Source organism: Glandiceps talaboti, chromosome 23 (genome assembly GCF_964340395.1).
Source record: "Glandiceps talaboti chromosome 23, keGlaTala1.1, whole genome shotgun sequence".
Taxonomy (NCBI): Eukaryota; Metazoa; Hemichordata; class Enteropneusta; family Spengelidae; genus Glandiceps; species Glandiceps talaboti.
In genome coordinates, this window is record NC_135571.1 from 10266551 (window position 1) to 10293572 (window position 27022).

Here is a 27022-nt window from a genome sequence, read left to right on the forward strand (position 1 = left end):
TTAGTGAATTCCCCTTTTTTCTCTCGCCAAGTTACCATAAATTTCAACTGTACTTTTTGCTCTGTTTAGTGGGGCAGCTAGGTGAGAAACCTTCGCTTTTGGCATGTTGAGATCCGAGAAGTGTAAACAATGGATACCTCTCCCAGTGTAAACAGAGTGGGTCTTGTTATGTAACTGGTAATCAAAAATATTTGCAAGTAGATTGAATCACCAACACAAACGAGGTCGCTTGTCCTACTTCTTTACAATGTAAAATTTTGCTGATGTTGCCTGTTTTCTAATTATGTAAATTAGACCGCTAAAATCTGCTAGACAATGACGTCAGCTTACATTTGAATAAATTATAAAATTATTCTGACTTCATCGGCCAGTTTTAGAACATTACACATTGGGATTTATCGATTTGAAATGATTTAAAAGGAGAATTCTTTAACACTAGAGCGGCCAGACTGAAACGAGATTTTGATCTTGGAAGTCGACTGATAGAACTAGACCCAGTGTCTCTGTGTTCACGTTGTAACTTGTACAGTTTAACATCAAAGTGACCGTGGTACTGTATTAGATCCTACAGTTGCAACTGAAGAATATAACCGTGTTTCAATTGAGAGACATGGTCCTTGAAAGCTTCTGCGGTGGTCCTTTGTGGGTAAGAAAGTGTCTTTTATTACGGTGAACTTTCACAAAATACCATTACAGAAAAAAGTACGCACAGAACAGTAACAATATACTACAGGTCCCTCGACCTGAATTGGTTATTTCGATACCATGGCAATGGCCATATACATGGAAGTTGTTTAATTATGCAAATCAGAAGAAAAAAATATTTTGACGCATTGATTTTTTTCTTGTATCATAACTAGGACCCAACTTTACTGAACTCAACCGTCCCAGATTTAGCGGTATGTTTCCAGACAACAATATTGTTATGGTTGCCTTGCGCATACCTGTGGTTGGTGGCGCCCTTCTACATTCACTACATGAAGCAACACAGCAGAGAATACGCGCCAGTGTCGACTCTCCATAGAGTGAAATCAGTAAGTTAACACATCGGCTATTAAATTTTCCGTGTCATGAAACCATGCAGTAGTTAGAGAGTATCTGGTTTTATATCATACACTCTGGATTCAATGTCGTATACTTACCTGTACAATACTGTCTGTTTACAATAATTGGCAACAAATTTATATTTCATAGCATAATAAATTAACATCACTACAGTAAGTGGTATTAATTCTCTTTGTAAGTAAAAACAACAACTCGGAAAAAAACTAGTTCTAACCCAAACCCAAAACAAACAAAACAACAATAATAACAACAACAACAACAAACAGATTCTACTACTGTCTTCTATGGCTTGTCGTTCACGCATCTGCCTAGAAAGTTTGTGTCTATGCAGAAACAAATTTCTTGGAGAAACTCAACTTTCTACTTTCAAGCATTTCAAGAGGGCACTCATGTGTAGCAGTGTCCATTCATTGTAGAATATACAAATAAAGGTGATGCTAGGGAGTCTAAGCCTATTCTTATCCCAAACCCAAGTCCCCTAGCTTGAGTGAAATTGCGTATCTATTGCTCCCTACACCCTTACCTTACAATGGTGATTGTCTACATGATTAATGGAATGGTTGTTTTGTATTTGATTTCTCATCAGGTCTTCAGCTCTCTTCTCATTCTCATACCCCTGACCAACTTATCGAAGGCTGTATATGACACTGTAAACGGAACAGAGCTACCACCTGTGGAGTTTGTAACACCAGTAGTTCTGAGCATAACAGCAGTAAGTTGTACATTACTTAAACTTTTAGCTAGTAGTCTATCTGCAGTCTTGAAGGACTAATGCTACTACACTATTTCAGCTATCCTTAACTGTAGCCAGCAAATCGCTGCGAGGAATTCCCAGCACAAAAATTAAAAAAAAAAAATTAAAAAAATAAAAAGTTAAAAATAATAATAAAAACAACAACAACAAAAAAACACAAAAAAACCTGTAGCCTACCTGTGGTCTTGAAGGACTAACACCACAACACCAATAGTACGTACAGGTAGGTTAACTTTAACATAGATCAGTCATCTACACAATATTGATCTTACAACGATGACAAGACAGCGATAGGAAAGCTAACAAACACAAACAAAGACTAAAATTATTAATGTCAATGTTGTTTTTTCTTACAGATGCTAACATTTGCCATAGTACAGATGGAACACTTGAAAGATGTCAAGTGTTCTGCTATTCTATCTATATACTGGTTTCTATCAAGTTTCTTCGGTATTGTCAGATTTCGGTCCCTGATTCTTCAAGCTTTGGATGCAGTAAGTTTTACCAATAGAATAAAATACTGTATTTACCCTGTACATGGAGGGATTGAAGTGTGCAGGTGTTGCCATACTTAATACAGACATGCATACATACATACATACATACATACATACATACATACCTAGATACATACATACATTACATACATACATTACATACATACATACATACATACATACATACATACATACATACATACATTACATACATACACACATACATACATACATACACGAATACATATATGCATACATAAATACATACATACATATATACACATACGCACAAGCACACACATACATACATACATACATACGTACGTACGTACACACATATACACATACATACATACATACATACATACATACATACATACACATACATACATACATACATACATACATACACACACACACACACACACATACATACATACATACATACATATACATACATACATACATACACACACACATACATACATACATACATACATACATACATACATACATACACACATACACACACATACATATTTTAATTGGTTATCAAATCTTATTTCAACCAACTTATTACTTATTGTCTTTCTTTCTTGCAGCCAATAACAGACCCTATTTCATACATGACATTTTATCTCTACTATGCATTGATAGTTGTAATGATGATACTGACATCACTATCAGAGAATACACCACATCATTCTACCAAAGACACAGATTTGGTAAGTGTCATGTTTAAAAATGTTTCCTAGAGTTAATTCTTTATCTTTCTATCCAGCTATCTGTCTATCTATTTATTTATCTATCTATCTATCTATCTATCTATCTATCCATCTGTGTATCTATTTATCTATCTATCCATCCATCTACCTGTCTATCATATACATGTATCCACCTATCTATCTATTTATATCTATCTATCTGTCTGTCTGTCTAACTATCTATTTATTTATCTATCTATCTATCTATCTATCTCTGCTTGTATGGCCACGTGCCTTTTTATTTGTCTATGCATGAGTCTATTTCTGTCAGTGTGTCTGACTTACTGAGTATATATATATATATATATATATATATATATATATATATATATGTGTGTGTGTGTGTGTGTGTGTGTGTGTGCGTGTGTGTGTGTGTGTGTGTGATTATAGAATTGACTAGCCTTATGCAAAATGGTACAAACCTTGGTAGAAACCATAATTACCATGTACTTTGTTTTATCTTGACAGCATATCCATTCTATTAAAAATAAAAACAAGTGCATGTGTAAGAAAACTAGAATACAAGACATATAGATTTCATATTGATGTTTTTTTAGAGTATAAACTTTGAAATCTTCTAATAAATTAAATCTTACAGAAACCATGTCCTGAAGCATCAGCGTCCTTTCTGTCTTGGCTAACTTTTTCTTGGTACAGTAGGTAAGTATTAATAACTACCAAAAAAGATAAAAATGATACCAAATGTTGTAAATTAAAATTATTTTTAATTTTCAATAAAGTATATATTTTATTAATCCAAACTACTGAACACTTGTATAGATACTTTTTTTCAGACTACTCAAGTCTTTAAAAAAAAAAAAAAAATTTCATGCTGTAGACATTTTCCTGCAGGGAAGAGCTCTTTGTAGATGCGTTCCTGGATGAGCTCTTAGTAACAACTTAACCTATAGATGGGGGGGGGGGGGGGGGGGGCCTGTGTGTTTATGCTGCTGTATTTGAGTGACTTTCTTTTGAGATGATATAGCAGGTGACATCACTTTCAGTTGTCCAATTACTTTAATATTAGATCGCCGTGCATGTGAAGTAGTTAAAACGAGGACTTTTTGGAACTCATAGCTATATAACAAATGATACTTATCAGTTCCATGTTTTTATTCAACAGCCTGGTTATGCAAGGCTACAAGAAACCATTGGAACGAGAGGATCTATGGGAGTTAAGTAACTGTAATAAAGCATCTACCCTCTATCCAATGTTTGAGAAAGAATGGAAGAAACAAGATAACAAGTAAGAGATTTCTAGACAATAATTATGTGTGATGGTATCACGTATTACTGGACACTCACGATGCACAAGAAGCCTTGTTTGAAATTAATCTCTTAGGATATTCACTATCAATAATACCAGTTGATTAAGCATGTTGGGCTTTAGCCTAGATGTGACTAGCTAACTCGTAACATTCTTTGTGACTTTTGTTGTCATATTTTTCTATGTCCCATTCACTTTTCTAATATCCTGTAATGTAAAAAATGTTAGGTATAGTTTCTATAACAGTGCATATATTGAATAATATTTTTCAATTTTGTTAGAATAATCTTTCAACTATAGGAATGTTGCAAAGATCGCGAGAGGGCAACATGTATCGTGTGTGTTCATGCATGCATATTGTGTACGCATGCGTGCGAGCAATATACCTTTAATGCTATAAGAAATGAAACTGTTATCATGGGAAACGTTTTGACATGAAAATTTTTTGTCACGTCGTCAGGACAAACCAGGGGATTGAATCCAAGGACAACATACAGAATGGTAAAGTTCCGTCTTTGGAAAACAAAAAGATTTACAAGAAGGTGAAAGTCGAAGAAAACCACACCGATATAAACCATAACGAATTAAAAACACCAACCAAAGATGGAAACACCGAATGTGACACCACTACGACTATGAAAACTACAATGTTTAAAGCACTCGCCAAGACTTTTGGTACAACCTTTCTGATTGGTGCATTCATTAATTTCCTTGACGTTGTCATGGACTTTATCAATCCATATCTTTTGAGGTAAGACATGGTAATATATAGCAAACTGTAGACATGTTCTTGACAGTGTACTTACATAATCTATACTCCAATGTCACATACAGAACCCTGTTCAATGAAGCCTGCCCTCTATAGTTGAGATGCTGCTTCAATAGCTCGACCATTTAAATTTTTGAGTTTCTTTGTTCAGGTAGACTCGTTCCATTCTCAGTTAAAATCACAGCAAAAAACAGGGGTCATCATACAATTTTCTGAAAAACAGGTCAAAATATCAAAATTAAATCATTTTAGAAAATAAAATGTCTTGTCGTATCTATACGAAAATAATAGGGTCCTGATTTTCTTGAAAACAAGATGGTGAACCCACACTTCTTTCTAATTTCAAAAGGATCAGAATGAAGCTGCCACACTCCGATATCAACGGAAAAGGAGTGGGAAAATATGGAGGGATTTTAAGATCTTTGCTTGTCAGTTAAAATCGTCCCTGAGAGTTCAGTTTACCTTACTCACTGTCATGTGTTATATTTTCAGTTTAATGATCAACTTTATGGCTGATAAGAGTCTGTACCAATGGCAAGGTGTCTTGTTTGCTGTTTTGATGTTCGGTAATTCTTTTCTCCAGTCTCTTCTCTGTAACCAGTACTACCATAATAATAACAGAGTTTACATGAGAGTACGAACAGTCATCATTTCAGCCATCTATCGCAAGGTAAGAGTCTTCCTTTGTATGGCTACATGTTCTACAATATACTAGTAAAATGTTGCCTAGTTTAGCCACTGGGGGCGCTGTTTAAAGGAAACTTTTGTCAAAGACTTGAAGGCACACTAGTATAGTATGTCTGCATGTTCTACCAATTTGCAATTTAGCAAATAGATAAAAGGTTGTATAGTTTAGCCACTGGGGGTGCTGTTTAAAGGAAATTTTGTCCAAGACTTGAAGTAAGGCATTTAATTATAGTGTAGCCTAGTTTGAAAAAAAAAACATCACTCCTCAAAGTTGACTAGATAAAATATGTGAAAAACAGATTAGTGCTATGGGAGACTTACATACGATCACACTGTCATATTTTTGTCACATCCATTTTAATATACAGCAATCACTTGATATTCCAGACCCTTGTTTTGACCAATGATGCCAGAAAGTCATCTACAGTTGGTGAGATTGTGAATTTAATGAGTGTGGATGCCCAAAGAATAAGCGATGTATCACACTACTTCAATTGGATATGGGTAGCTCCACTACAACTGGTCATAGCTTTATACTTCCTGTGGAATAAATTGGGACCATCGGTTCTGGCTGGTCTTGGAGTTATGGTCTTAATGATTCCAATTAATGCTGTTATAGTAAAAAAACAAAAAGATTTACATGTGAGTATAATGTTTGGAAGTAAAAGTACAGCAGAGTTGTATTTCTCTCTTCTTGTTATTAGTATTGCTCAGTTTCATCAACCTCCAAGGTTGTTTTTCTCTAAAAAGTTCTTAGTTCCTGTTTGAAATGTCAAAACCTGCAAACATTACGCAGAAAAGTAATTTTAAAGTAATGATGTTTCACCTGTTCATGTTGACAAACCTTGTCAAATTCTCTGTTTGCTGGTTTTATCACTAGGGACGCAATCTGGTAATATAAAGCATAGGTTTCAACACTTTACCTTTCATAATTGAGTACAATTGAGCAATTTCAAAGTTGCCATATGGATGAGGATTTGGTATTTATTTTAGATTTTTAATTTATAAAACAATTTTACTATAACTTCCTACTTGAAAACTCAATGTGAAACAACATAGACCAAGTCCTTGTTTGTAACTCAATACATTGCAAATAAGTAATACAGGTGTAAAATCTTTGTTATTGTACGTATAATAACAAACTTTTTACAATTTTTTTTTTTAACTTTTTGAAATGTATTGAGTTACAAACACAGACTTTTTGCAAAATTCTTCCACATTTATTTTTCAAGTAGGAAGCCATGATAAAATTGTTTTATAAATAAAAAATTCAAAATAAATACCAAATCCTCATCCATATGGCCACTTTAATAGTGATAGCTAGTTCGGCTATTCTGATGGATGGTGTACATCACCTTGAATAATCTGTTTTGATCTTTATATTTGAAGGAAAAACACATGAAAGAGAAAGATTCCAGAATCAAACTAATGAATGAAATCCTGAATGGAATTAAGATATTAAAGCTGTATGCCTGGGAAAAGTCTTTTATGGGAAAGGTATTGGGAATAAGGAATAAAGAACTTCGTGTCAGGAGATCTAAAGCATATCTTGATGCAACGTCTAGTTTTATATGGGACTGTACTCCATATATGGTAAGTGGAATGCATTCTCATCAACCAAAGCTGTTATTTCTTCCACTACACTTCAAACTAAAAGTGGGACGGCTCCTTAAAAACGGTGTCGTAAAACAGTAAAAATAAAATAAAAATCTACCTACCCCACCTATTCTAAAATTGAGCGTATCTATGGCAAGGATTACACTAAAAAGTGAGGATTAAGTATTTACTCACTGTTTTCCCAACAATCACATTCAGTACACCTGATTTAAAACGATGAAACGATGAAATGTCTCCAAAACACAACGTTATGAAAATGAAACGTCGTTTCTTCCTTAGTTGATGTTCCCCATTAACAATCCCATCCCTGCATGCCACTACCGCAATTCCCTATACGTGGACTTGATCTGCAGGGCTCGGATTTAATTGCCTTGATCATGGTGTTATTGCAATGTTTTATTTTTTTTCATCAACAGGTTTCCTTAGTCACCTTTGCAGTTTATGTGAATCTTAGTCCAGACAATATACTGAATGCAGAGAAGGCCTTTGTATCACTCTCCTTATTCAATATTTTGAGCGTGTCGTTAACAGTACTTCCACCAGTGATAAACGGTTTCATAATGGTAAGCATGCTACTGTTGATATCAAGTTAGGATAATATTCAGATAATATGCAATTTGGGTCAAAGGTGGTGTGATACAAACACTTCATATATTGGGTCGAGGTGTGGCAATGATTTTCCTAGGGTAGTGAAGATGTACGATTATATCAAAGAAGTTAGTTGTTTTAACTCCCTGCATTCAGTACTGATCAACAGATGGTATTTATTACTTGGCAAATAAAAATAGACATTGTCTAAACAAAAGCACTGGGTGCTTGCCTGTGTGAGGGCGCTAACCTGACTAAATATGGTATGTGTTTTCAAGTAAACAGTTTCATAGCCTTAAAATGTGTTAATGTGAATGTTTTACCTTACAGGCCCACGTCTCTCTGAAACGTTTGCAGAAGTTTTTTAACCATGAAGAACTGAATACTGCCAATGTTATTAGGACTAATGAACCAGGTGAGCATATGTTATTAGTAATACGTTATTATTATTCCTCAAATACTGAACCTCTTCTCATTTAAAGCTGTACTAGTTGCCACTGGAATGATTTTTGAAAGTTTTGTTTGTTTGTTAAATATTGTGACTTAAGTTGAATGATAACAACCCTGCATAGTGTTCAATCACCTGTGGGGAATATACTTGTGTAGCAGTACACGTAGCGTGGTTCAATCTATCAAATCAATTCGATTTTTGTGTCTGCACCTAAAAATCCAGATCTGTGTTATTTGGGATGCAATTTCTTATGACCTTGACTTAGAATTTGAAGGTCAAATGTCTTTACGAAGTTATTTTGTGAATATTGTAACATTAGAACACACTAATTGGTAACAAGAATAATTTAGATTTAATATTCACATTTATTGATTATCTCTGTTGTTTGTTTCCCAGGCAAGGCAGTCACTGTAAAAGAGGGAGTTTTCAGCTGGGGAAAGGATGAAGAACCAACGTTGAGCCAGTAAGTTATTTGTAATACATGGAATTTAACTAATCATGCCAAAATAGTGATTATAGTCATTAAGTACCTAAGTTGTGAATATCACTGAGTTCCTTCATCAGCTGAAATATTATTTGGTAGCCAAGCATCTGAAATATCATTTGATAGCTGCGCATGACATTTGCATGGATTTCACCTGCTGACATCATCTCCTATACTGGAATTCTTAAATGCCTGTTTCTCTTCACGTTGTACAGGATTGATGTAGATATCAAGGAAGGTGAATTGGTAGCTATTGTTGGTCAAGTCGGCAGTGGTAAATCTTCTATTCTATCAGCATTCTTAGGGGACATGGAGAAAAGACAAGGCAGTGTAAATGTTAAGGTAAGACACGTTCATTCATATAACCATGTGGCCATATTTTTAAATCAAGTAATATCATATAATTGTATCTTTTGAATCATATTTATCGTACTGGTTTTGGTGATTATTATAATCTTGATGACATTCTTGATAGTAGTTCCATCTATAAATATACATAATTCACTTAATAGTGAGATAATATTAATAGAAAAAAATCTCGCTTTTGCAAATATCCATATTAATCCTTTCAAATGTTGGTTAGCTGTGAAAAAACTCTTTCAAAGTGTTCAGCCAATCAGGAAGCTGCATTTGTTTACCCTGGACAGTTAACACGAGTCAAGATCTTGCGAGGTAAATAAGGATAAAACCTCACTAAAGAGATAATTACTAGTGTTAAGGTGTAAAAATCTGTACTGGTAAAGGCGGACTATGATAGTGACCATTCATAAAATTATAGGCAAGTATCCTGCTTATCAGCATTGAATGTCAACATCATAGCAACTTTTCTGGTACACAAAAAGTACTTGTGTAGTCTTCCAGATATTGTCCTTTTCCTATGAATAACAAAAGCAACTTACTACAGTAATTGAATACATTTGTTTGATTTGTTGACTACAGGGATCAATAGCATACGCACCACAGCAGGCATGGATCCAGAACAACTCATTACGTGATAATGTAGTATTTGGTAAAACATATGATGAGGCTCAGTACAAAAACGTGGTGAATGCTTGTGCTCTAGGACCTGATATTGCAATGCTACCTGGTGGAGATGAAACAGAAATTGGTGAAAAGGTATGAGAACACTTGGTACTCTATTTACTCTCCTAGATATGCTGTCAAACAGTTTGACTTTGGTTTTGACATGATAGGCAAACTATACATTTACACAAAATGTAGACTTAATTTCTAAAAAAAGTCAGTGCTATCATTATAAGTTGTGTATATATGACCACTGCCATTAAGACGGATCCTTATCACTACAGAAATTTGTTGATGACTTCTCCCTAGTCATGATAGATATTGTTGGATGTGTCCTATAGTCCTTTATCCTGTAGTTCAAGGATTTATTTATTTACCACGATAACCTAGGAGTCCCATTTACAGGCTTCAACAACAAAAATATACACAACAAACACCAAGAGTCCGCAGTACAGATAGTACATACTAAAACACAATATAAATTATGCTAGCATGATGTCCCTGTGTAATAGAGAAGAATTTCAAATTTCAAGTGCAGCAATTGTGATTGTATTTTTACAATGTTTTAATATATTTACTGTGTTTCCTCTAGGGTATAAATTTGAGTGGTGGTCAGAAACAGAGAGTAAGTCTCGCCAGAGCAGTATATGCTGGTTCTGATTTATACTTTTTGGATGACCCTCTCAGTGCTGTGGATGCTCATGTAGGCAAGCACATATTTGACAATGTGATTGGTCCACAGGGATTACTTAAGAACACGGTAAGTTCAACTTTTTAATTATGTTTACTGGTAGGTTCTCCACAACAACATGTTTTAAGTTTAATGTGTAAATTGATACTGCCTAATATGAATAGCTCTCCCTCTAGCAGTATGGTATATCTTTGCAATGAGTGTAAATCATATAGATGGAAAGAATAAAATGTAGTAATGCTACATTCTAGAATTTTCTTGCTCATGGACACGACTGTTTTGTCATACACACAAGTTTATAAGTTTGTTTCACTTAAACTTTTGTAAAGTTGTTCATGCTACTATAAATGCTGGGTTAATCACCAAGAAGAAATATTTTATCAGATGTAAACAAACCGAAATAAAGCCCAGAAATATAAGACATTTACTTGGAAATACGACCGTCATAACATTGTTAAATACACAAGAAACAATACACATATGTGATTCTTCACACTTTAAGTTGATTGCAAGTTACAAATTTAATATTTGTACATCATGGAGTTTTGATACTGCTCCCAGTATATCATGATACTGTTTTTGGACTTATACAATTGTTATGGTTTCTTTCAGACCCGGATACTTGTTACACATGGTATTCATTTCCTCCCCAAAGTTGACAAAATTATAGTTCTTGTGGATGGAAAAATCACAGAGACAGGATCGTTTCAGGAACTCTTGACCAAAAATGGTGCTTTTGCCGAGTTTCTAAAGAATTATAGTTCAAACGCTAAAGCTGAAAAGAACGAAGATGACTATCCTACAGGTAGGGTACATTACACATTTCCATATATGGTTGACGTTGACTTAAATGTTTGCCATATCTTAATTCTAAGCAAAACATCCCACAGTGAAAAGATGATCAGTGTTCTTTCCTTTCTTGGTGAGTTTCTTAAAACAACAACAACAACAACAACAACAACAACAACAACAACAACAACAGCAGCAGCAACAACAACAACAACAACAATAATAAAATCACAAGGAAAACAACCTATATATAAAAGACAATAATTTATGAGTTGTGTACATTTTTGTTTTCTAGTCATGTCTATCGATGAGGATTCTATACATCAGCAGTCAGAGATGGAAACAACACCAAGTGGTATATTGTCTGGTGGAGAAGAAGCTGAACAAGTTCTAAGACAAAGGTATTTCATCACACTAATATTTCAACATTGTCATGTGACAGTACACTATTTTACTATCGTTCAATTTGCTATGAAGGTCACACTAGGTGACACTGCATAATTTATAAAAGGAATTTCATTATTCTAACCTCAAATAATATATTTAAAAAAAAGATATGTATACAGATTTTTGTTTTTGAATAATAACATGGTTGGTGTATCAACAAATGAGGCAACAATTAGAGTGAATAATCATTTTCAGTTCAGACAGTCAGTCCCAAAACAACAGTATAATAACTAATATTTCTAGAACACACTTCTTTGACGATATACACTTTGAAAATATCAAACTTGTTCTATCTTTGACATCAATTGTTTTATTTTAACTACAGAGGAGTTTTGCCGTAATCATTTATTATATTTCATTCTCTCAATAGGAAAAGTGGTGACACAAAGTCCCAGTCTAAAGTGTCGTCGTTAGCAAGACAAATATCACTGGAGAAATATCTGAAGGAGGAAAAGAAGAAACAAAACCCAAACCCAGAAAAAGAATTGTGTGAGAAAGGAAAACTTGTTGATAAAGAGAACAAAGAAACAGGACTTGTAAGTTAATTTTGTTTATAAAAAATAACACCAGATATTCAAATGAAGTACTATCTATTTTTGTGGCCCTAGCCAGAAATTTGTTTTGTAATTCTCTACATTAACTATTTTGTGGCTCATTTGACTTGTAAGTTTTGATATTTTGTAAATTTGTAGATAAATTTAGAATTTAGACTATTTTGTAAGCCTATAATTTCTGGCAATAAAAAAAGGTTATTAATATTTAATGGTTCAACTGAATGTGAAATACCAAAAACTGAATGTGAAATACCAAAAAAAAGTTTGTCTTTTTTCTTTGTACAAAATCATCTTGCAAGCCAGAGTCTAACTGTTCTATTGACATACAAAAAATGGTGGGGCGTCTGTCGTAAGGAGGCTAATGTTTAACAACTATGTAGAAAATATGCTCATCAAACAAAGGAAACAGTTTAGACATCCTCAATGCCTTTGAATTTTTAACAATATCATTGTTTTTATATATTCCAGGTGAAACTGTCAGTATATACATCCTATCTAAAGGCTATTGGAATTTCACTGTCTATGCTGGTATTTGTAATGTATCTTGGCCACCGCATTGCTACAATGTCATCAAATTTTTTGTTAAGCCAATGGAGTGAAGAACCGGTCATCAACGGCACACAAGGAGAAAGTGTACACAAATTCTATCTTGGTGTATATGGTGCATTTGGGCTACTGCAAGGTAATGTCTCAATATGAAACAACAGCAATTTCTTATCAGACAACGTTTCATTAACTGAAATTGGATAACAGTCTTGGATACCCACAATATATGGACTTTAAAAATTGTAAACATCTACCAATTCTTACTTCACAGCCATTCATTGGAATGTTATTATATTTTTATATAATATTTTAGAAATTGTGTAGAATACCATGCTTTTTGAATTTTACTTCAATTAGTATTGAAGATTGTGTGATAAATATGTAAATAATATATACAATGTACATTCTACAATTACTAAATGCTATATCCATTTCTAATATTATCGATGGATAACAGATATACAAATATCCGAATATATGAATCTGCTTCACCATGCTACTTGATGTCAGATTAACTTAAACCATTTTATTTTGCACCTGTAGGTTTATGTGTATTCTTTGGTTCATTTGTGTTTACAATGGCTGCTGTAAGAGCAGCCACGACCATCCATGTCAAGTTACTGTCAAATATCCTACACTGTCCGATGGCTTTCTTTGATGTGACACCACTTGGACGAGTTCTCAACCGATTTACTAAAGACATTGATGTGATTGATGGCCATCTGCCTCATATATTCAGAGGACAACTTACAAGCGTTCTTGGTGCAGTAACAGGCTTGTTTGCCATATGCATTGGTACACCGAAGTTTGTAGTGATTATAGTGCCCATGGCTATTGCATATACATTTATACAGGTACAGGATAGATTTTTATCTTTATCTTAATACAGCTGTACTTATTTTTGCATTTTAATTCTCCGATGTTGAGTTCAGAAGCACCCAGTTTAGTTCAGAAGCTTTTGAACAAGTACGCAATTTTATACAGTACGCAATTTTACCAAGTGCAAACCTTATTACTTATTCGTTCTATTCTTGAGGAAGGTTAGCTTATAATAATGATGATGACAGTTACAAATTTCAATCAGCACTGAAAATATAACATGATAAACGCTATTAAATGTTACAAAATTTGTTGAAATCCATCACTAACATATATATTATGTACAATAAGCTAATATTTTTTTGACGTTTTTTGCTCTTCCAGCGGCTTTATGCAGCTACATCTAGAGAGTTAAGAAGACTGGAGTCTGTATCTCGTTCTCCGATATATTCCCATTTCTCTGAAACCATTGCTGGAGTTAACACTATTAAAGCTTATGGACATAGGCAGAGGTTTATTGAAGAAAACGAATCAAAGGTTGATGAAAGTCAGATCGTGTTTTACCCTAACGTGTGCTCACACAGGTAAAAATACTTCCATTTCTTTTGAATCTTACGTGATAATGGTGACATAATCATGAATTTTGTCAGTATGGCAGTTCACTAGATATTTTCCCCTTCAATTCTTGTTCAAGGGACAAACTGAAATAAAAATGAAATACACCCGTGGTTGACATACAACATATGGAGTGTTCTTCAATCTTATTATTAAAAAATCAATGCTTATTAACCTGCCTTGCTTAAATACCCAAATACCCTATTGTCCCCATTTTTCTGTGTTATGATGCTATGAGTATGAGGATCTTTGCACAATTTTGACCTGTTATTGCTACCAAACTCAATACTAAATGTTCATTTCCATATCTGTTGTTCTGCAGGTGGGTGGGACTTCGTCTGCAGTTTTTCGGTGACTTGGTTATCTTCTTTGCTGCATTATTCGCTGTCTACAGTAGAGATACACTAAGTGCTGGCATTGTTGGCCTCTGTCTCTCATACGCCATGCAGGTGAGATAATAGTAAATGTTACATCATTTCCATAATTGCCTTGATAAGAATTGTTGCATTATATTTGTTTACTCTCAGTTGGATTTTTGTTGACAGCCGAAGTCAAAATGACATTACAAATAGCTAATTTAAGAATCCAAAATGACAACCAAATGGTGTTAACTCAATGGGAAAATAACATTGTTGTTTGCATGGGAAAGAAGATGATGAACCCTCTTCAAATTCAGTTATTTCACCATTGCGAGGAACAAATTAAAATGGCAAAGTTTGATGAGAGGAAATCTGTCACTGTTCTATATTCTAATATTGTCACTTTCCACGATTTTTTAGATCACGGGAACACTGGGCGGGTTGGTTCACATAACCAGTGAATTAGAGACCAATACAGTGTCAGTTGAGAGAGTAAAAGAATATTCAGAAGAGAAAACAGAGGCAGCAGCTATTGAGCCAGACAACAGACCAGTTGAAGGATGGCCACAACGTGGTCAGGTGGAGTTTGTTAATTACAGTACTAGATACCGTGAAGGCTTGGATTTGGTTATCAAGGATATTAACTTGACAATCAAACCTGGTGAAAAGGTAAGATACTTAGTTTATGTGTGTGTGTGTGTGTGTGTGTGTGTGTGTGTGTGTGTGTGTGTGTGTGTGTGTGTTAGTTTGTTAGTTAGATAGTTAGTTTGTTGTTTGTTATTTTGAAACATACGGCTTAACTGATTTTGTTACTATATACGGAAATAGACTACCGTGCTGCCCAGTTAAATATTCAGAGATGATATACTGCGTACGTCATATTAAAGCACATTTTCATGGATGTATGTTTGTTTTCATGTTAAGTGAAACCAGCTAAAAATCTTCTAGTAGCATGACATTTGAGGTTTTATAAACAAACTTAGTTCAAAGTTGTATCAAAATCAACACAACATGTTCCTTCTTTAGTGGGACAGAATGCTATTGTATAATGTATAGCTTCAACGAAAGATACATGAATATATGTGTTTGTTCACTTTACAGGTTGGCATTGTGGGACGCACAGGTGCTGGTAAATCATCTCTGACACTTGCACTATTTCGACTAATTGAAGCCGCTGGTGGATCTATTTTAATAGATGGTGTAGATATTAGCAAGATTGGTCTGACTGACTTGAGGTCTCGCCTCACAATTATACCGCAGGTAGATTACAGTTACTGTCCTCCACCTGATTAATAATTATGTTATATGTTCAAGGGTTTATACAGACTTTGACATGTAGTAATGATTTATTTGTTACAGAGGGTAATAATTCATATATCACACTGAGGGTAATAATTCAAATGCCACACAGAGGGTATGTTATAAAAAGGGTAATGATTCGTGTCTTAGAGAGAGAGTAATATAATGAAGATGTTACAGATGGTAATAATTCATATCTTACAGAGAGGATAACTTCTCATGTTACAAAGAGGGTAATAACTTATATGCTACACAGAGGGTAATAACTTATATGCTACACAGAGGATAATAATTAATGTGCTACACAGAGGGTAATAATTCATATGCTACACAAAGGGTAATACACAGAGGGTAATAATTTATATGCTACACAGCGGGTAATAATTTATATGCTACACAGAGGGTAATAATTTATATGCTACACAGAGGGTAACAATTCATATGCTACACATGGTAATAATTTATATGCTAGCTACACAGAGGGTAATACACAGTGGGTAATGTGCTACACACAGGGTAACAATTCAGATTACAGTGAGGCTAACATTTCATGTTACAAATTTAAAAAGATAGTAATAATTTATATGCTATACAGAGGGTAATAATTCATATACACTTATTGAAGAGGATAATAATAATTCATATTTTACAGAGATGGTAATATTTCATTTCTTATTTCTCCTTCCAGGATCCAGTGTTGTTTGCCGGTACCTTAAGAATGAATTTAGATCCATTCAATAACTACTCAGATGACGAAGTGTGGAAATCCCTCAAGTTATCTCACTTAGCTGACTTTGTGTCCGGTCTTGCTGATGGTTTGGACTTTGATTGTGCAGAGGGAGGCGAGAATCTCAGGTTAGTTTAGCTTGTGAATACAAAGGGACAACTCTTACTGGTAAAGTCAGAGGTAGAGGACAGCATGGGAAATTTAGTATATTAGAATTCTTAATAACTAAATACAACATTGTTTAAATATAACTCAATTTACTTCATAACATTCAAGATATCGATGAAATTTAACTGCACTTTTGGCACATCTCAAAGATGTTAAGATCTACATGCATGTCGATGAGGAAGTAACCATTGCTATTTTAGTATTTGCTGTATTCATAAGAGACAAATAATAGCAATTCAAGCATCAGTTATAACTTGTTATTCCTTTTCATTGGTTTCAACCTGCATTGACACAATGTTTATACTTCTTTTGTGTGTAGATTTGAATTTCAATTCTAACCTACAATTCATCGCGTCAGTGTAGAAAGTTTGTATCTGCTATGCAATTGCATAGGCAGATACAACCTTATTGCACAGATGGGATGAATTATTGATTATTTGTCCTTACCTTGATTCTTTCAGATGTTTTGACTCATTTTACATAGATATCTGAATGATATACAGACTTGAAATGCCAAATCTTTATACAGCACTGTCTGTTTGATGCTCTGGCAGCTTTGATGATGTGTCTTTTAATACTTTATACCTTCTGTCTATTTCAGTGTTGGACAGCGTCAGTTGATCTGTCTGGCAAGAGCACTGCTGCAGAAGAGTAAAATCTTGGTGTTAGATGAAGCAACTGCTGCAGTTGATCTTGAAACAGATGATTTGATTCAAACCACCATTCGTAGTCAGTTTGCTGATTGTACGATGTTAACAATTGCTCACAGACTAAACACTATCATGGACAGCACAAAGTGAGTTCCATTATCATTATACACTATATAAGGCCTATGAAAAATTATTAGGTTCCGGTTACCCAACCCCACCTAGTTTTTCATGCCGACCCTAAACTTTTTTTTACGTATTTGAGAAAAAAATAATAAAATCACTAAAATTGTGAAGTCTCGCAAGAAATAGCAGATGTGGAAACAGACATCAACTTAGAAGACATTATAAAACTGTTCTTCCAATCTGTAGTAACTGTACATCTGATAACAAACAAATAACACAGACACCATATGGAAAGCAATGGAAAACATAACAAACCTAAGCTAGACACTCACATATTTTAAAATTGAGCGTAATGGGAACCACACAGGTTTTTTTGTTAGGCCTAACAATTGAGCTCACATCCAAAAGGGAACTTGCAAATTCGCCATCTTGAATATCCTGAATGTTGCATGATGGGAAATATGATTATTGACAGCACACACTCACCATTGTAAACTATCTTGTCATATTCTATTTACCACAAGCAATCTAGACACGCCTCCCCCCCATCCTCATAGATGGGGTCTTCTGACATGTACCCAACATACCCAACACTATGTTTATTATAATGTAAGAGCTACATATATGATATAATCCCTAGTCTCTTAGCATGTTAAGATTGGGATGCAAAACAATAATAATAATATAATAATAATAATAATGTAATGCATTGAGTTTTATCAAAAACTTAAAGAAAAAACATTTAATAATATTAATAATAATAATGTTGGGTTCTTATATAGCGCTTTCCCACTCCGTGCTCAAAGCACTTTACAATTATTACCCCTGGCTCGGATCAGAACAGGGAGCATACAATCCATTGCAGCCGTTTAAGTGCATAGGATTAAAGCCTTCACATTGCAACCTACATCCTACCAGGTCCCCATTTGTGTCTTACACAGCTGTAGTCTTACTTTAGAAAAATCAGACCTAGATGTTATATGGTATATATTAATATAAAAGGAGCCCGCCTGGAGAATATCTCACTGTTAGTGTTACAGTTTTAAAAAAATAATTATAGATTTTAATGCTCTGCAGATATATGAGGATTACTGAATTTTTATTCCTCATTTTCTTCATGTTAATATTTCTTTCTTTATATTTTCAGAGTGTTGGTCCTAGATAAAGGAAGTATCGCTGAATTTGATTCTCCAGCCAATTTGTTATCATCTGAGGGTATCTTCCACAGTATGGCCCAAAATGCAGGATTAGCCGCATAATTCGTGAAATCTCCAGGAATATGTACTTTTGTCTGAAATGACAAACTGAACCAAAACTTCAAAGGTCACCTGAGAGGATACTTTGATAGACAACATTTTATTTTGCCTACTGGAGGAATGTTGATGATGTGATACAGTGAAGTGTTATTATGAATGACACTGAAATATAAAAAGTACACTTTCATTACAATTTAAGTGACTTTTCTAATTGAAATCTGCTTCAACTTATGAACAACGATTATACGAGGATACTTCAGCACACATCTATATTTTGTGTAGTGAAGAGCAGTGTGCCTGCTAAGCCAATTTGACATGCATGTGCCACTGATGCACACAATTTCTAATGATGCCACCAAAATTTGGTGTTCTCCATTCTGTCACTATGTGGTGACTCTCAAGAAATGTCACTTTTTCTTCTTTTGACTCACAACAACAAAATTTGGCTATCACTAGAGGGCACACTGGTGAAGAGTGTTGTTACTCCACAGAAATATAAACATACACTTCTATGACAATAGATGTGTTCTACTTGCAGTGACTAAACAAATGAACAGAGATTGACTGTTATAAATGTGCCAAAACAAGGTACCTGAGGGTACAGTGTTTATAATGTGAAGTTATTTAAGTCTGGTTTTATAACCAGCATCCGCCCAAGCTTAAAATAATTTCGGATACTTAAGATATGCAGAACTCAAGTCTAGAAATTATTAAAATGATAAATCTAAATTTAAAAATGTATTTTGAAAATTGTATATAGTGTTTATTTATTGCAATATTTTTTTTATTTTCTATTTTTATTTTTTTGTGTTAGAGTGATATGAAGACATTCAAATGAGTTACTCTCCATCATTTACAATACATGCAATTTGATATGAATGTATTTCCATTTGCCAATGTATATACTTGTGTTTTTTAATAAAATGTATATATTATTACCGTGTTACACACTTGGCAGAATATCAGCATGATAGAAGGCTGCAGCTCTCTCTCTCTCTCTCTCTCTCTCTCTCTCTCTCTCTCTCTCTCTCTCTCTCTCTCTCTCTCTCTCTCTCTCTCTCTCTCATGATTAGTCTCTTGCTCAATTACTTACATTATTTAATAGGTCAGCAGAGATTTTTCATCGATGTGTTCACACTTTCCGTATGACATTGACATGCACTGTTGCAGACGACATTGTGGCTACACTGAATTCTGCCATGTTGTTTTGATCACGGCGATAAAAGCCAAATAAAAAAATGCGTTTCCATATTAAACCCGACAGGACCCTAGTCTAAGACCCAACACTAAACATTTCTTAAACATTTAAAACAACGAGATAAGAATGTATCGTCTAAGTTCTTGACTTTCATGCACGTCTGTTTTCTTTCCCTAGTTCATCAAACTATTACAGAAGGGGTATTTTGACTGACATTTTGTTTGTTTTTGCGTCGAAGCAATTTTTTTTTCAAAAAATAAAATAAAAATGAGATATCGCCCTACCTATGATATTTCTAATGCCATGCTATCGGAAACTATTTTCTAAAAGGAATTTTTTGTTTGTTTTGGTCTGGTTCAGATTGTTACAATGTACGTAGAGCTCCATATGATATGCAGACGACATGCAATTCTGCCATGTTGTTTTGTCAACAAATCTCACTATTTCTCTCTCACGACTCTGAAAAATGTTTCAATTTTTCAATTTTTTGTTAGAATTACCTAAAGACAAGTTGAGGGTCGACAGTGAAAAACTAGGTTTATACCGGAACCAAACAATTATTTTTATCTGACCATAGGCCAAATTTACCTTGAAGCCTTGGCCTGGGTTCCCGCTGATGAGTTGTATCGTCCTCGCCATGGGGTTAAGGTGGGAATAAATAACAAATTCGTCTGCAATTCAACACTTCCAACCGTATTATTCTCCGTCACCAAAGCAGTACAGTTCACAGGTTTGTAATACCAAACCTTTACATACTACGGTCCGCATACTGTACAACAACACCGGACCTTACAGCATCAGCAGACAGTCCGCACAACTCGGATGTTCACGCTCAAACTGACTACAATGTTGCGAACTGTCCGGAGTGACGTAGTTGTTCCGGATTGGTCCAGAATAAGTAACGAAAATGACGCAGTTTTCTGTACTAAAGTAAAGGTACTAGCTGTCCTACATAATGCGTTTTGGGTCCATCTATAGTAAACAGTAAATTACGGTAAACTACTAAACAAATCTTGCAAGATGGAGGTTCGAAACGCTTACCTATTTCTATATAGAAGACTCGAGTGAATGCAGCTCTGCTAGAATCATATTTTTTTCATCATTTTCATTAAGGTGTAAACAAATAAAATTATGTGCTTCCGATTAAGCTTATGCTCAATTTTAGAATAGATGGGGTAAGTAGATTTTTTATTTTTATTTATATATATATATATATTATGAAAAAAGAGAGAAAAAATTACCTTCCCCACCTATTCTAAGACTAAGCGTAATCGGAACCACACAATTTTTTTGGTTAGGCCTTATACTTATAGAACATTTTCTATAGCGGGCTTAGCCAGGGGCATGAGGCAACAATTCTAGTGAAATCCGAACAATTCGTTTATTGGCACATAACACTCCCGAACTCGTTGACTATCTATTACATATTTTTAGGAATTACTTGTATGTTGTTTTTTGTCTTTATTTAAATGTTATTCCACTGTTGATATACACAAGAATTGTTGCCTCATACCGGTATTAATACGCAATATAAAAGTGTTACCTATATATAATCGTACACTAGCACGATATATGAGGCAGTTTAATTTTTTCCCTTCATACTGTACTGAGTTAGTTGATTATCAAAAATAACAGCTCGTATCATCTGCCTTTGTTGATACTATTTACATGATGCCCCAAAATCAATATCTATCTGTTCCAAACTTACACAAATATAACTCCCGTCAATATCAATATCAATATCTGTTCCACACTTACACAAATGTAACTGGCGTCAATATCAATATGTAACTCCCTCCAATATCATTTTATGAAAAATCTGTCTCAACAGAATGCTATAATCAATAATTATGATGACGTCACATTGGTTCAATATTGCGTGCAATTTTATTTGTACAAATTTGGAGATGTGAATAACGTAAACATCCTGAAATATCGATCAAAGTCGACCTTCCTGTCGACATTATTGGCATGTTTTGAATAACAGACACGGAAATAGAAACGTCGGAGAAGTAAATAAGTTAAAGCTGTATTAGAACTGCAACTGGACCGATTTTTGAAATCCCATTTCTTAGATGTTATGACTTACTATTGCACATCCTGAATAGTATTCATTCAACGTTAACTGTGGATCGATAAACACAGGAGTGCAAAACTAATGAGTAAAACAGTTCTGATAAACAAATTCAATTCTGGCGTTTCGAATCAATATTCTTCCTCATAGGATATCAAGGCAAGATGTATTTTAGGTCATCACCTGACTGTATATCTAAATGTTACGGAATAGAATGACACACAGCAAGTTCTCACAAACACGGTTAAATATACGCAAGGAATAATGTGTAAAAATGTGTAAAATCCTAGTACAATAAATTCAATCATATTGATTCTAATTCTAGCATCGGCACTGTAAACTCAGTGCCCCCCCCCCCAAAAAAAAACAAAAACAAAAACGGATCGACCTCTAATTGGCATGTACTGTTTGTATGATCGAATTAATTACTCTCGTTACGACTCGTACACCTTTACGACTATGATGATGTTATACCACATCACACTACTACTACTACTACTACTACTACTACTACTACTACTACTACTGCTACTGCTGCTGCCGCTGCTGCTGCTGCTGCTGCTGCTGCTACATAGACACATGGTAGACTTGGTACACCACACATGTTTGAACAATTGATTAGCCAACTTCATTGTGACCACACAGACGAAACTATTCAATATTTTCACGGTTAGAGGCGAAATACTTCTATCGTTATCAAGAAGTCGTCAAAAGTCTACATCAAAAGAAGGCCATCATTTGAACTTTAAATGTTTATTTTGCTATAATAATAAAGGAAAACAAGATTATGACAGTACAAAAATCTCGTGGTTTAATGGTTTAGTGGTCTAATATTCTACAACCCATAACACCAAAGTTAAGCGTTTTCTGTCTGTACCACAATCGTTTATAGCATCCATATCAAGTACAACCCATAACACCAAAGTAAAGCATTTTCTGTATGTACCACAATCGTTTACAGCATCCATATAAAGTACAACCCATAACAGCAAAGTAAAGTGTTCTCTGTATGTACCACAATCATTTATAGCATCCATATCATTCAAGTGTAAAAGTATACTGTTTCATTTGCTAAATGACCACATTAGAAAGGCCACATGCTAGGCTTGTAAATAAACCAATTGAAACAATATACTTTACACTTGATATGAAAGCTATAGACAAGTGTAGCACATATAGAAAGTGCTTTACTTCACTGTTACTGGTTGTATGTCAGTGCTTTTAGTTACCTGTAGTTGTTGTAAATATGTCATTGATAGCATTGTTACAATTGAAGGCTTTGCGAATACCAGCTCGAAATTGTCGATACCTGATTGCATAAATAAATGGGTTGATACAAGAGTTCGTGTAGGCTAGCAGAATTGTTACTTCATGAACTGTCGAACCTAAACTTTTGATTAGATGAAAATTGAACATCAGAAAAAATACTTGGTTTGGTGTCCAACACAATGCATAGGAGAAGAAAACAAGACAAAGTGTTTTGATGACATTTCGGCGTGCCTTCGTCATCACCGGGTCTTGGTTTTGTGTCTGGTTAGTAGCATCGCCCTCCTGTATTTGTTCCGAGATTGGCGCCTGCGATGACGGTTGAGGAACATGTGTATGAACCTTTATACTTCGTACCAAAATAAAAGCGATGTGGATGTAGGCTGCAGACATGAAAAACAACGGAATGAAGAATTGGGCAAGAAAAACAAAAACCCCCATCGCTATCTTTAGTGATTCCGGTGAAATGACTTTTTGACTACACATGCCATCTGCTGTTACCTCTCGCATAAATATAGGATAAATGCAGACAAGGAAAGCTGTGCTCCAGACCACGATGATAATTATCTTAGCCTTCTGTGCCGTGAAAGTAGCAAGGTAACGCATTGGATAAACGATAGCTACATATCTCTCCATTGTTAACGCCAGAAGACTGTAGGTTGATGTCGTTAAGCTGCCCCACATTAAATACCGTGATAACCAAATATGACAGATGAATCTATTCAAAAGTTGTGGATGGTACGTTTCTTTGATTGGTATTAGATGAACAGTTAGGATTAGAAAGGATGCCAATATATCAGCCACAGCCTGGTTGATCACAAAAACATTAGTCAGTGTTTGAAGTGAGCGAACACGGCCAATTACATAGCATACTAAACTGTTCCCGATAATTCCAATGATACATATGATGATAATGCTGTTCTGGAACATGGTGCTATAGCCGAAGAGTTTAATACTACTCATGGTCACATTAACATCGTTGTAACTTATGTTTGAGTCTTCACTCATGTTGTTGTAATTATTAAACACTTGTGATCTATAAGATAAACACACAAAACAAATCATTCAAACACGATATGGTCTTAATATCGATTGTCGACTAGATACTGATTAATTATAATGACCGCCATTAATACATAAACGCAAATCTGCTACGAATACCCATTGAAATGTAATGTATCAACCTCAAAAACTAAGATACATGTACATCAAATAGCATATATATATATATATATATATATATATATATATATATATATATATATATATATATATATATATATAAGCTTATACTTAATTCAAAGAATAAGGATCTAATAAGTCGTTACTCAGAGTTTCACGTTTCGAGCGATCTTCAGACAACTAAATTGGGATTGTCAAGACCGACCTTGACAATCCCAATTTAGTTGTCTGAAAAGCGTGAAACTCTGAGTAACGACTTATTAGATCCTTATTCTTTTGAATTAAGTCTATAATGCTCTGCTACTATACTTGCATCGAGCACTGTTCTCTCCAGTGAGACACTTACATTCATATATATACCGACCCGATGATGCTCTGTTAACGGGGTGAAAGCAAGTCAGAACTTTGGAAACCCTTGAGTTGAGTTTTGTTGGGACCATCCAGTTCTCATTTGCGTTTATAAACGTTATGAAACGAACTAAATATTGGAGAGTGATGCGATTTATCGTTCGTATTTACTCTACTCAATCATTTTATGTTCTGGAAAATTGCGTCCTATTTTGTATACAAATATTGGCACCCTTATTTTATATTTGCGTGACATTTTGTGTACATAATAGGGCAAGTGTGGATTCCCATGTGTAAGATGCCGACATCTGAGATATACACAAAAGAACGTAATAGGAAACGTTAACTTAATGCCAAAACATATTAGTTGAGAATTACAGCAAATAAAACGAAATCGTATCTTCTCCTTGATTAGATTGTAACCAGATTACAACATAAAGGTAGTTTTTGTACTTCGTGGAATTGAATACATCACATCTGTTAATAAGTAAAAGTAATAAAATAGCTCATACTATTGATTTTAGAAGTCATTAGGCTTGGCTATTGTTTTGCTGACGAGATATAATAATATAGAGTTTTGGTAAAATGTGACATTCGTCACATGTGATATTATCCGATTATCCGAATCGAAATTCCTCGATATAATAGAATTGGGATAATTATTTCTATTATGGTAGCCGTGTAATTTTTTTTCTATGGTTTTGATGTTTTGTGTGCTCGGAATTGGGTGCGTGACTAACAAAGTGAAATCCTAATCCATCTAGAGATGACATGATTCGTTGTTTGACGTAATTTCAAACTATGAATTCGTATTAAGCAGTCAATACTTAGAATTGCATATCATTTTAGAATTCTGAAATCTCCTTTGATCCTGTATTATAGAATACTTTAGATATGTACACGTTTTTCTATAGTACAGACACAGCTACATATAGATATATTAATATACAGATAAAGATATTAATATACAGATACAAATATTAATACACAGCTACATATAGATATTAATATACAGATACAAATATTAATACACAGATACAAATATTAATACACAGCTACATATAGATATTAATATACAGATACAAATATTAATACACAGAATAATACAGATACAGATATATAGATATATTAATATACAGACACAGACATTAATATACAGAATGATACAGATCAGATATATATTAATATACAAATATATGTACATATACAGATACGAATACAGACTGAATTTATATACAAATGTACATAGAGATACAGACACACAAACAGCGATGGCGATATAGAGAAATGGAGAAACAGGTACAGATAAAGATAGATGCAGATATAGGTACATATACAGATATATAGAGCTACATATACATATACAAATTAATACAGGTACAGATACAGATAGTGATACAGATACAGATACATGTACAGGTACAAATACAGATACAGATACAGATACAGATACAGATACAGGTACATGTACATATACAGGTACAGATACAGATACAGGTACAGGTACAGACAGATACAGATACAGATACAGATACAGGTACAGATACAGGTACAGGTACAGATACAGATACAGGTACAGGTATAGTGATATAGATACAGAGAGATAGAGAAATAGATACAGATGTAGATATAGATACGTTCATACTGACTAACCGTAAACTGGTACACTCAGTACCCTTGTATCAAGTAAAAATGTGCTTTGGGAGGTTTATAGAATGTGAGAGCCGAAAGTTTCCCGACGAGTTTGGTTTTCACTTGAGCGTGCGATAGAATTGTACTTACCTAATATACGGGAATTACACTGATAAAAATCAATCACATCTATGGATTATTACACATAGTTATATCTATGTTGCTAAGATTGGATACATTCACTGTGATTCACTTCAATAATATGATGGACTTTGTCGCCTCATGCGCATGCTCGAGTTCACCAGTAATCAAT

The 27022-nt window shown here is 34.4% G+C and overlaps 1 protein-coding gene across 1 annotated transcript; it reads left to right on the forward strand.

The window, feature by feature from the left end:
* The first annotated feature begins 606 nt into the window (after nt 1-606).
* Nucleotides 607-19824, forward strand: LOC144452709 (multidrug resistance-associated protein 1-like). The gene is made up of 29 exons (XM_078143853.1): nt 607-646; nt 861-1034; nt 1652-1777; nt 2176-2313; nt 2919-3041; nt 3679-3740; nt 4204-4326; nt 4808-5098; nt 5609-5786; nt 6191-6445; nt 7193-7396; nt 7837-7983; nt 8339-8423; nt 8856-8922; nt 9159-9285; nt 9883-10059; nt 10559-10726; nt 11270-11462; nt 11742-11847; nt 12264-12429; nt 12916-13129; nt 13537-13847; nt 14197-14396; nt 14750-14876; nt 15207-15455; nt 15888-16046; nt 16774-16940; nt 17582-17776; nt 18901-19824. Exons 1-29 carry the CDS (start codon nt 611-613, stop codon nt 19010-19012), a joined length of 4680 nt encoding a protein of 1559 aa, XP_077999979.1. The 5' UTR covers nt 607-610; the 3' UTR covers nt 19013-19824.
* Nucleotides 19825-27022: the final 7198 nt, after the last annotated feature.

What these genes read in the sequence shown, in the direction of transcription:
- LOC144452709 (XM_078143853.1), top strand. Translation starts at nt 611, where the DNA reads ATGGTCCTTGAAAGCTTCTGCGGTGGTCCTTTGTGG. An exon ending in TTGCATATACATTTATACAG is followed by an intron (nt 13,848 to 14,196) that starts GTACAGGATAGA and finishes TTGCTCTTCCAG; the next exon opens with CGGCTTTATGCAGCTACATC. An exon ending in CCTAACGTGTGCTCACACAG is followed by an intron (nt 14,397 to 14,749) that starts GTAAAAATACTT and finishes GTTGTTCTGCAG; the next exon opens with GTGGGTGGGACTTCGTCTGC.